Here is a 12,787-nt window from a genome sequence, read left to right on the forward strand (position 1 = left end):
GTGAAGAAATAGATGCTGAGAATGAACTTGAAGCTGATGAACTTATGGAGCCGATACCAGTAATGAATTGTTGTTTGTTGCCATGTGATAGCAACTTTAATCTCCTTGCACACTCGTTAGTGATAAAATTAAGTTGAGATCCAGAATCTAGGATGGCTCTACACTTGTACCAATTTCCAGCTGGATCTTGGACCATAATGATGGACGTTGACAACATGACATTGAATTTGACATCAGAGTTTTGAACATTAGTAGCACCTGCTAAAAATACTGAACTGGGTGCACTTCCACTCGTGTCTACTTCAGCGCAGTTTGATTCAGCTAGTAAATTGTTCGATGGGGTATCCTCATGTAATTTTGAATTGTGCCGTTTATTGCATTTTGGGCATGACGACAAACGACAGTCTTTAATTTGATGTCCATAGTTTAAACAGTTGTAACATAATTTTGCAGCAGCAACGGCGTTTTTTCTTTCAGCAATTGACATTTTCAAAAAACTATTACATGAATAGATTTTATGAGGTTGTGTGCAGATAGGACACTTAACTACCTTTCCTTCGTTAGAGTGAGTAAAAAATGTTTTGTTATTATGATTGCTATTTTTTGCTCGTGAAGCCTTTTCAACTGAAGGATTTGATATGAGACCAACTTCGTAAGCAGTTACTCGTTTTGCCAAGAATGACTCAAGATCTTTGTAAGATGGTAGCTCCTTATCTTGTCGCAGTTGCCACTCACTGGCAGTGATAGAATCAAGCTGGCCACATATTAGTGTCACAAGCCATGCGTCCCAATGTTGCACTGGCTGTCCCAATGCCTTGAGAGCACGGACATGTGACGCTACATGATGATGTAAGTTGCGAAGCTCAACTGCAGATGGTGCATTTACTTTAGGAGAATGGAGAAGTGATCGAATGTGGCTCTGGATGGTGAGACCTTTGTTCTCATATTGGCGTACTAATTCGTTGTAAGCAACGTTGTAATTTTCTGATGTTATCGAAAAGTTTTTTATAATATCAGCTGCTGAACCCGTTACACTAGACTTCAAGTAGTGCAGTCGTTGAACATCGTTCAACTGTGCATTATTGTGGAATAAGGCGTTGAATGTATCAATGAATGATGACCAGTCCTCCAAGCTTCCATTGAATGTCGGAGGCTGTATCATTGGCAACCTTACTGTCTCTCCGCCTGACGCACTAGAAAGATGTGATGTGTTTATAACTGTTGCAGTACTCATTTCAGCGACCATGTCTTCCATGTCAGCTAATAGTGTCATATTCATGTCCTCAAACTCCAGTCGCGCAGCCTCATCTTCTTCCCCTTGGTCCAGATCTGAGATACTTTGTTGAACTTCATTAAATTCAGAAATGTATTGAATTAATGATTTAAGTCTTGTTTGAAGTTGACGACTTGATTGTGTGGTTTTGTTGAATCTGTTAACATAATTGCGAATCACTTCAACAGATGATTTGATGGAAGATCTTTTCTTTAGTAGTTTGCTTAATTGTGAAGAAATGGGAGGAGTCATGTTGCTGGAGTTAATGAATATAATAAGATGATGATCAACAATGTGAAAACAAATACAGTAATATCAATACAACATACCAAGTATGAAATAGTTTTCTTATTTAGTAATTTGATATAATAAAAATGACCAGAATTAGCAATACAATAATAATATGATAAGAAGCTTCTTGATTAAATAATGTTAAACTGTATAATAATTAATTAATGCAATTATATAAATACAGATATCACGTCGAGGTCACCAAAAATGTTTAAGCGCACCTAGCCTCTGCGCCTTAAAGGAACAGATGTGCCTTTACGCTGTTGCAATCTGAGTTGCACTGCTCTAAATTATCATACAGTAATAATAATAAATATAAAATTAATCAAGAAGCAACTTTTGATAATGATAACTTTATTTTTACCAAAAATATACAAAACAATATAAATGACTAGGTAGCCTTGTTGGCTCAACAATATAATAATGTGTTAAAAAACTAATAGGTAGCCTTGCTGGCTCAACACAATAAAAAAATGTATAATAATAATATGAGGTAGCCCTGCTGGCTCAACACAATAAAAAAATGTATAATAATAACATGAGGCTCGTCAGCCTGTTACCTGGGATCTGGTGTTCGTTAGCGGCTTCAAACCGGAACGCTACCGTCTCGGGATGCACTAATTTTTACAATAAAAAATAATACAATGTAATACTAAAATATGTGACAAACCCGAGACGTGCGACTAACGAGCCACCAGATCAGACGCTTAAATCACTGAACATGCAATTCACCAACAACGAACAAATCATGTGCTTCTATAAGTATGTCTCTGAACGCCCTGAATGGGGAAAATAATATTAGAATTGCACAATGTAGTGACTACGAACGATACTTACAGAAGCAAATCACAGAACAGGCAACATGAACGAAGAAACAACGATGAAATTAGACACGAATTGAAAAATGAGACGAATAAAATATTAATGTGTAACACGCTAGGGCCACAAGGTTTTTGCACTTTGTACCTTGTGCCTGCTGTATAAAGTACTGGTTATATTGAATATATTGACACTGGCTGGAACACCTCACAGCTCGAGTGCCGGCAAAAGAAGAAAAAAAATTAAACGACTGACATATTACGAACAAGACGAAAAGTTTCAATTATGAAGTGAGGGACAATAATAAATTCACGAAAAAACGTTTTTAACTTACAAAAACGGTTAACAATCACACGACGGATAACAACGATGACTGATACGGCTACACAGCCTGATAAGAGCGACCGCTAGTATCACAGCTGGCAGGGAGACAACGTGCGCAGCTGTGGCACAACATTTTTTCGCGCTGCCTAATGGCGCGAACATATACCCCCCTTTTGAAAGGATAAGGCCTTTCAAAAACTGCATATTGAAAGTGTGTATAAATATATATATAAAAAAAAAAAAAAAAAATTAAACAAACCCATGATATATAAAAAGAAATAATTATTTTTGAAAACATTTTTTTTTTTTTTTTTAACAATGATTAGGCAGCTGTATCCTGATCCTCATCTTCAGGTGTTGGTAGAAATGCCAGCTTCACCACTGGACGGCTGAATAATTGACCCGCAGAGTTGCGCACAGTGACTGCTCTAACAATACCGTCTCGCCCTGGATGAATCTCTGTTATCCGGACCAGAGGCCATTGTAACGGTGGTAACAATTCGTTTTTTAATATTGCAATGTCGCCGACCACAGCACTTCGAGTTCTTTTTAGCCATTTTCCCTTCCTTTGACATTGGGGCAGGTACTCTGACAGCCATCGCTTCCAAAATATTTGAAATTGTGCTTGCATAAGCTTGAATCTGCGCAATCGGTTTTGAGGAACTGTCGAGTGGTCAGGTTCAGGAGGCAACATTAAAGGGCCACCGACCAGAAAATGCCCAGGTGTTAATACGTTTAAATCACCAGGATCTGACGACATAGGTGTCAAGGGCCTTGAGTTTAATGCGGCCTCTACCTTGCAAAGTAACGTCGCGGTTTCGTCATAGGTTAATAACACTCCCTTTGATACTCGATATAAATGCCGCTTTGCTGATTGGACTGCCGCTTCCCACAGGCCTCCGAAGTGAGGCGCTGCTGCTGGTATGAATTTCCACTGGATAGCGTTAATGCTTAAGTAGTCATTTATAGCTTTGTCTTTTTTATGTGCTTTAAATTGAGATTGCAATGCTCGATCAGCACCAACAAAATTTTTGCCATTGTCACTATACAGCACTGAAATTTGTCCTCGCCGAGCCATGAAACGGGAGAGTGTGGCCAGAAAGTCTTCTGTTGTTAATGAGGAAACCAATTCTAAATGTATTGCTCTTGTTACCATACATACAAACACGCATATGTAACTTTTTGTTGGTGTGATCCTTCTGAGTCCACTTCTCACCATGATGGGGCCACAATAGTCCACTCCTGTTTTCGAGAATGCCCGACTAATGGTGACTCTTTCACGTGGTAACGGGGCCATCACTAGCGAGAGGAATGTCGGCTTTGTGCGGAAACATTGTAAACAATGATGGAATGTTTTTCTAGCGATTTCTCTTCCTCTAAGAGGCCAGTACTTCCGTGACACATGAGCAAGTAATGCCTGAGGGCCAGCATGCATTAAGCGACGATGCTCATAAATGAAGATCATCTTGGTTACCATGCCTTTTGAAGGCAATACCATTGGATGCTTTGAGTCATAACTTATGGGTGAGTTCACCAGGCGACCACCTACTCTTATCACTCCATGATCATCGATAAATGGACTTAGTCTGAATAGTGGACTACAACGACGTACCAGCTTGCCTGCCTTTAAAGAAGACAACTCATCATCGAATGCGCTGATTTGAGCATTAGTCACCCAGAATCGTTCAGCATCTGCAATTTCTGTGATGGTTAAAAAGCCAACTGTACGTCTATCGCGTTTATTTAAAAACGAAAATTTGCAATTATTGATAAAGCGCTGTACTAAAGCTGTAATTCTAAGCAATGTTGACCAACTTGAGTATTTCTCTAACAACCAAGGTGCAGGTGTACTTGATGCTGTGAGTACCAGCTTTACTGCACGAACTTCAGGAAGGGTATCTGGTGTTTTATAGCTGTTAGGCCACCTGCCTTTTCCTTGCATCAGCCAATAGGGTCCATGCCACCACAATTTCGACTGTGAAATGGATGCGGCATCAATCCCCCGAGAAATTAAGTCTGCTGGGTTTTCCTTCGTAGGCACGTGATGCCACTGGTCAGGAGAAGAAACGTCAAGGATTCGAGCAAGCCTGTTTGATATATAAGCCGAAAATAGAGACTGGCTCTGTATCCAAGCAATTACTATAGAAGAGTCTGACCATAGGTATACATCGTTTGGTGGCACATTGACATTTAGCGCTTTGAGTTCAGCTAATGTGTCATTGGCGAGTTCTGCTGCTAATAGTGCTCCGCATAATTCCAATCTCGGAATAGTTGATGGTTTCATAGGGGCTACTCTGGACTTTGAGGTGTATAATCGAACGTCAACACTGCCATCAGATTTCATTGAACGCATATAAACGCAAGCTCCGAATGCTTCTTGGGAAGCATCACTAAAGGCATGGAGCTGAATGTTTGACGAAGGAGACATCATGACCTTTCTTGGAACGATCACCTGATTTAAGTACTGCAAACTAGTATAAAATTTTGTCCAACGATTTTGTAAATCTTCAGAAAGCACCTCATCCCAGCTGATTTTTAATGACCACAATTGCTGCAAGAACATTTTTCCTCTGATTAACACGGGAGACAACAAACCAATTGGATCAAACACCTTACTAATGTCAGATAAGAGAGATCGTTTTGTCATTCTGGCTACTGGACACCATTGTTCAACTAGAAATAGAAAATTGTCTGATGCTGGTTGCCATAGAAGGCCCAATGTCCCTATTGTGTCATCCTCGCTCATGTTTATGAGAAAATTGCTGTCGCCTTGTTGTTGTGGTATGAGATCAATAAGTTGGCGGGAGCTTGAACACCACTTTCGGAGTGGAAATCCATATTGCATTAGAGTAGAATGCAGCTGGCAGTAGATATGGTGCACTGCTTCTATTGACTCTCCACCACTTATCAGATCGTCCACATAAAAGTCCTGAGAAATGATTCTTCTAATTGAGGCATCACTCACTTCATCAGCGATTTTAGTGAGACACCGAGTGGCTAAAAATGAGGCGGCTTTAGTGCCGTATGTTATAGTCTTCAGTTTATATTCTGTCAACTGATCATGTGGATTAGCACGATAACATATACGCTGAAAGTCACAGTCTTCATCTGCCACTCGCACCTGCCTATACATTTTTTCCACATCTGCTGTAATTGCAATATTGTGGACACGGAACCGCAATAATATGTTGATGATATCCGGTTGGGATTTTGGTCCCTTTAACAAAATGTCGTTTAATGATAACCCTGAGCTTGATGCAGCTGATCCATCAAATACTACTCTAAGTTTGGTAGTTAGGCTATTCGCCTTCAACACAGCGTGATGAGGTAGGTAATAGCATGGATTGGTAGTGTTGGTGGCGACTTCCATATGATCCATCTCGAGGTACTCGGTCATGAACGCCTTATATTCGTTTGCGAGACTTGGTTCCTTTGCAAAACGCCTTTCTAGATTTGAAAATCGCTTTTGGGCCATGTTTCGTGAGTCGCCTAATGCTTGTGGATCCTGGGCAAACGGTAGCTTCACAACAAATCTGCCGTTTTTGTCTCGTGCCACTGTTGATAAAAAATGCGCTTCTGCCTTTTGTTCATTGGCTGTTTTCTGTACAGCTACTGAGGTAAATAAGGACAAGGATGAACTCGAAGACACAGCGTTTGATGTATGCTTGACTTGACTGAACTTGATAGGCATTTTTCCTACGACTATCCAGCCAAAATCTGTGCTGCGTAACGAAGCAGTTTCTGTGAGTGGCCATTTTTCAGTGCCCAAAATGTCGAAAAATATTTCTGACCCAAGCAATATATCAATACTGCCTGGTTCATCGAATTTTGGATCGGCAAGTTCGTCCATAATGTGTCTTGGTAACATAATGTCGCTCCGTTCAATCCTATGGGAGGGTAATACATTTACTATTGTAGATAATGAATGTAAGACAGTAGTCATTTCATGAGCACAAAATCGTGAAGAAATAGATGCTGAGAATGAACTTGAAGCTGATGAACTTATGGAGCCGATACCAGTAATGAATTGTTGTTTGTTGCCATGTGATAGCAACTTTAATCTCCTTGCACACTCGTTAGTGATAAAATTAAGTTGAGATCCAGAATCTAGGATGGCTCTACACTTGTACCAATTTCCAGCTGGATCTTGGACCATAATGATGGACGTTGACAACATGACATTGAATTTGACATCAGAGTTTTGAACATTAGTAGCACCTGCTAAAAATACTGAACTGGGTGCACTTCCACTCGTGTCTACTTCAGCGCAGTTTGATTCAGCTAGTAAATTGTTCGATGGGGTATCCTCATGTAATTTTGAATTGTGCCGTTTATTGCATTTTGGGCATGACGACAAACGACAGTCTTTAATTTGATGTCCATAGTTTAAACAGTTGTAACATAATTTTGCAGCAGCAACGGCGTTTTTTCTTTCAGCAATTGACATTTTCAAAAAAACTATTACATGAATAGATTTTATGAGGTTGTGTGCAGATAGGACACTTAACTACCTTTCCTTCGGCAGAGTGAGTAAAAAATGTTTTGTTATTATGATTGCTATTTTTTGCTCGTGAAGCCTTTTCAACTGAAGGATTTGATATGAGACCAACTTCGTAAGCAGTTACTCGTTTTGCCAAGAATGACTCAAGATCTTTGTAAGATGGTAGCTCCTTATCTTGTCGCAGTTGCCACTCACTGGCAGTGATAGAATCAAGCTGGCCACATATTAGTGTCACAAGCCATGCGTCCCAATGTTGCACTGGCTGTCCCAATGCCTTGAGAGCACGGACATGTGACGCTACATGATGATGTAAGTTGCGAAGCTCAACTGCAGATGGTGCATTTACTTTAGGAGAATGGAGAAGTGATCGAATGTGGCTCTGGATGGTGAGACCTTTGTTCTCATATTGGCGTACTAATTCGTTGTAAGCAACGTTGTAATTTTCTGATGTTATCGAAAAGTTTTTTATAATATCAGCTGCTGAACCCGTTACACTAGACTTCAAGTAGTGCAGTCGTTGAACATCGTTCAACTGTGCATTATTGTGGAATAAGGCGTTGAATGTATCAATGAATGATGACCAGTCCTCCAAGCTTCCATTGAATGTCGGAGGCTGTATCATTGGCAACCTTACTGTCTCTCCGCCTGACGCACTAGAAAGATGTGATGTGTTTATAACTGTTGCAGTACTCATTTCAGCGACCATGTCTTCCATGTCAGCTAATAGTGTCATATTCATGTCCTCAAACTCCAGTCGCGCAGCCTCATCTTCTTCCCCTTGGTCCAGATCTGAGATACTTTGTTGAACTTCATTAAATTCAGAAATGTATTGAATTAATGATTTAAGTCTTGTTTGAAGTTGACGACTTGATTGTGTGGTTTTGTTGAATCTGTTAACATAATTGCGAATCACTTCAACAGATGATTTGATGGAAGATCTTTTCTTTAGTAGTTTGCTTAATTGTGAAGAAATGGGAGGAGTCATGTTGCTGGAGTTAATGAATATAATAAGATGATGATCAACAATGTGAAAACAAATACAGTAATATCAATACAACATACCAAGTATGAAATAGTTTTCTTATTTAGTAATTTGATATAATAAAAATGACCAGAATTAGCAATACAATAATAATATGATAAGAAGCTTCTTGATTAAATAATGTTAAACTGTATAATAATTAATTAATGCAATTATATAAGTACAGATATCACGTCGAGGTCACCAAAAATGTTTGAGCGCACCTAGCCTCTGCGCCTTAAAGGAACAGATGTGCCTTTACGCTGTTGCAATCTGAGTTGCACTGCTCTAAATTATCATACAGTAATAATAATAAATATAAAATTAATCAAGAAGCAACTTTTGATAATGATAACTTTATTTTTACCAAAAATATACAAAACAATATAAATGACTAGGTAGCCTTGTTGGCTCAACAATATAATAATGTGTTAAAAAACTAATAGGTAGCCCTGCTGGCTCAACACAATAATAAATGTATAATAATAATATGAGGCTCGTCAGCCTGTTACCTGGGATCTGGTGTTCGTTAGCGGCTTCAAACCGGAACGCTACCGTCTCGGGATGCACTAATTTTTACAATAAAAAATAATACAATGTAATACTAAAATATGTGACAAACCCGAGACGTGCGACTAACGAGCCACCAGATCAGACGCTTAAATCACTGAACATGCAATTCACCAACAACGAACAAATCATGTGCTTCTATAAGTATGTCTCTGAACGCCCTGAATGGGGAAAATAATATTAGAATTGCACAATGTAGTGACTACGAACGATACTTACAGACGCAAATCACAGAACAGGCAACATGAACGAAGAAACAACGATGAAATTAGACACGAATTGAAAATGAGACGAATAAAATATTAATGTGTAACACGCTAGGGCCACAAGGTTTTTGCACTTTGTACCTTGTGCCTGCTGTATAAAGTACTGGTTATATTGAATATATTGACACTGGCTGGAACACCTCACAGCTCGAGTGCCGGCAAAAGAAGAAAAAAAAATTAAACGACTGACATATTACGAACAAGACGAAAAGTTTCAATTATGAAGTGAGGGACAATAATAAATTCACGAAAAAACGTTTTTAACTTACAAAAACGGTTAACAATCACACGACGGATAACAACGATGACTGATACGGCTACACAGCCTGATAAGAGCGACCGCTAGTATCACAGCTGGCAGGGAGACAACGTGCGCAGCTGTGGCACAACATTTTTTCGCGCTGCCTAATGGCGCGAACATATACCCCCCTTTTGAAAGGATAAGGCCTTTCAAAAACTGCATATTGAAAGTGTGTATAAATATATATAAAAAAAAAAAAAAAAAAAAAATTAAACAAACCCATGATATATAAAAAGAAATAATTATTTTTGAAAACATTTTTTTTTTTTTTTAACAATGATTAGGCAGCTGTATCCTGATCCTCATCTTCAGGTGTTGGTAGAAATGCCAGCTTCACCACTGGACGGCTGAATAATTGACCCGCAGAGTTGCGCACAGTGACTGCTCTAACAATACCGTCTCGCCCTGGATGAATCTCTGTTATCCGGACCAGAGGCCATTGTAACGGTGGTAACAATTCGTTTTTTAATATTGCAATGTCGCCGACCACAGCACTTCGAGTTCTTTTTAGCCATTTTCCCTTCCTTTGACATTGGGGCAGGTACTCTGACAGCCATCGCTTCCAAAATATTTGAAATTGTGCTTGCATAAGCTTGAATCTGCGCAATCGGTTTTGAGGAACTGTCGAGTGGTCAGGTTCAGGAGGCAACATTAAAGGGCCACCGACCAGAAAATGCCCAGGTGTTAATACGTTTAAATCACCAGGATCTGACGACATAGGTGTCAAGGGCCTTGAGTTTAATGCGGCCTCTACCTTGCAAAGTAACGTCGCGGTTTCGTCATAGGTTAATAACACTCCCTTTGATACTCGATATAAATGCCGCTTTGCTGATTGGACTGCCGCTTCCCACAGGCCTCCGAAGTGAGGCGCTGCTGCTGGTATGAATTTCCACTGGATAGCGTTAATGCTTAAGTAGTCATTTACAGCTTTGTCTTTTTTATGTGCTTTAAATTGAGATTGCAATGCTCGATCAGCACCAACAAAATTTTTGCCATTGTCACTATACAGCACTGAAATTTGTCCTCGCCGAGCCATGAAACGGGAGAGTGTGGCCAGAAAGTCTTCTGTTGTTAATGAGGAAACCAATTCTAAATGTATTGCTCTTGTTACCATACATACAAACACGCATATGTAACTTTTTGTTGGTGTGATCCTTCTGAGTCCACTTCTCACCATGATGGGGCCACAATAGTCCACTCCTGTTTTCGAGAATGCCCGACTAATGGTGACTCTTTCACGTGGTAACGGGGCCATCACTGGCGAGAGGAATGTCGGCTTTGTGCGGAAACATTGTAAACAATGATGGAATGTTTTTCTAGCGATTTCTCTTCCTCTAAGAGGCCAGTACTTCCGTGACACATGAGCAAGTAATGCCTGAGGGCCAGCATGCATTAAGCGACGATGCTCATAAATGAAGATCATCTTGGTTACCATGCCTTTTGAAGGCAATACCATTGGATGCTTTGAGTCATAACTTATGGGTGAGTTCACCAGGCGACCACCTACTCTTATCACTCCATGATCATCGATAAATGGACTTAGTCTGAATAGTGGACTACAACGACGTACCAGCTTGCCTGCCTTTAAAGAAGACAACTCATCATCGAATGCGCTGATTTGAGCATTAGTCACCCAGAATCGTTCAGCATCTGCAATTTCTGTGATGGTTAAAAAGCCAACTGTACGTCTATCGCGTTTATTTAAAAACGAAAATTTGCAATTATTGATAAAGCGCTGTACTAAAGCTGTAATTCTAAGCAATGTTGACCAACTTGAGTATTTCTCTAACAACCAAGGTGCAGGTGTACTTGATGCTGTGAGTACCAGCTTTACTGCACGAACTTCAGGAAGGGTATCTGGTGTTTTATAGCTGTTAGGCCACCTGCCTTTTCCTTGCATCAGCCAATAGGGTCCATGCCACCACAATTTCGACTGTGAAATGGATGCGGCATCAATCCCCCGAGAAATTAAGTCTGCTGGGTTTTCCTTCGTAGGCACGTGATGCCACTGGTCAGGAGAAGAAACGTCAAGGATTCGAGCAAGCCTGTTTGATATATAAGCCGAAAATAGAGACTGGCTCTGTATCCAAGCAATTACTATAGAAGAGTCTGACCATAGGTATACATCGTTTGGTGGCACATTGACATTTAGCGCTTTGAGTTCAGCTAATGTGTCATTGGCGAGTTCTGCTGCTAATAGTGCTCCGCATAATTCCAATCTCGGAATAGTTGATGGTTTCATAGGGGCTACTCTGGACTTTGAGGTGTATAATCGAACGTCAACACTGCCATCAGATTTCATTGAACGCATATAAACGCAAGCTCCGAATGCTTCTTGGGAAGCATCACTAAAGGCATGGAGCTGAATGTTTGACGAAGGAGACATCATGACCTTTCTTGGAACGATCACCTGATTTAAGTACTGCAAACTAGTATAAAATTTTGTCCAACGATTTTGTAAATCTTCAGAAAGCACCTCATCCCAGCTGATTTTTAATGACCACAATTGCTGCAAGAAAATTTTTCCTCTGATTAACACGGGAGACAACAAACCAATTGGATCAAACACCTTACTAATGTCAGATAAGAGAGATCGTTTTGTCATTCTGGCTACTGGACACCATTGTTCAACTAGAAATAGAAAATTGTCTGATGCTGGTTGCCATAGAAGGCCCAATGTCCCTATTGTGTCATCCTCGCTCATGTTTATGAGAAAATTGCTGTCGCCTTGTTGTTGTGGTATGAGATCAATAAGTTGGCGGGAGCTTGAACACCACTTTCGGAGTGGAAATCCATATTGCATTAGAGTAGAATGCAGCTGGCAGTAGATATGGTGCACTGCTTCTATTGACTCTCCACCACTTATCAGATCGTCCACATAAAAGTCCTGAGAAATGATTCTTCTAATTGAGGCATCACTCACTTCATCAGCGATTTTAGTGAGACACCGAGTGGCTAAAAATGAGGCGGCTTTAGTGCCGTATGTTATAGTCTTCAGTTTATATTCTGTCAACTGATCATGTGGATTAGCACGATAACATATACGCTGGAAGTCACAGTCTTCATCTGCCACTCGCACCTGCCTATACATTTTTTCCACATCTGCTGTAATTGCAATATTGTGGACACGGAACCGCAATAATATGTTGATGATATCCGGTTGGGATTTTGGTCCCTTTAACAAAATGTCGTTTAATGATAACCCTGAGCTTGATGCAGCTGATCCATCAAATACTACTCTAAGTTTGGTAGTTAGGCTATTCGCCTTCAACACAGCGTGATGAGGTAGGTAATAGCATGGATTGGTAGTGTTGGTGGCGACTTCCATATGATCCATCTCGAGGTACTCGGTCATGAACGCCTTATATTCGTTTGCGAGACTTGGTTCCTTTGCAAAACGCCTTTCTAGATTTGAAAATCG

The 12,787-nt window shown here is 40.1% G+C and overlaps 3 protein-coding genes across 3 annotated transcripts in view; all 3 read right to left on the minus strand.

Moving 5' to 3' along the window:
* LOC107882196 overlaps positions 1-1,525 on the minus strand; it is a 1,657-nt gene extending 132 nt beyond the window's left edge. The window contains exon 1 of the mRNA XM_016800236.1: positions 17-1,525. Within this exon, the coding sequence (XP_016655725.1) occupies positions 17-1,525 (1,509 nt within the window). The remainder of the gene's footprint in view (positions 1-16) is intronic.
* Positions 1,526-3,029: 1,504 nt separating this feature from the next.
* Positions 3,030-7,154, minus strand: LOC103312011. Its single transcript, XM_008191985.1, has one exon. It carries the CDS (start codon positions 7,152-7,154, stop codon positions 3,030-3,032), a length of 4,125 nt encoding a protein of 1,374 aa, XP_008190207.1.
* A 2,492-nt stretch (positions 7,155-9,646) lies between these two features.
* On the minus strand, positions 9,647-12,169 carry LOC103312010. Its single transcript, XM_008191976.2, has one exon. The coding sequence runs from the start codon at positions 12,167-12,169 to the stop codon at positions 9,647-9,649; it is 2,523 nt and encodes an 840-aa protein (XP_008190198.2).
* Between the last annotated feature and the right edge of the window lie 618 nt (positions 12,170-12,787).

Source organism: Acyrthosiphon pisum, unplaced genomic scaffold (genome assembly GCF_005508785.2).
Source record: "Acyrthosiphon pisum isolate AL4f unplaced genomic scaffold, pea_aphid_22Mar2018_4r6ur Scaffold_21191;HRSCAF=23265, whole genome shotgun sequence".
NCBI lineage: Eukaryota > Metazoa > Arthropoda > Insecta > Hemiptera > Aphididae > Acyrthosiphon > Acyrthosiphon pisum.

What these genes read in the sequence shown, in the direction of transcription:
- LOC103312010 (XM_008191976.2), bottom strand. Translation starts at nt 12,169, where the DNA reads ATGCAATATGGATTTCCACTCCGAAAGTGGTGTTCAAGCTCCCGCCAA.
- LOC103312011 (XM_008191985.1), bottom strand. Translation starts at nt 7,154, where the DNA reads ATGTCAATTGCTGAAAGAAAAAACGCCGTTGCTGCTGCAAAATTATGT.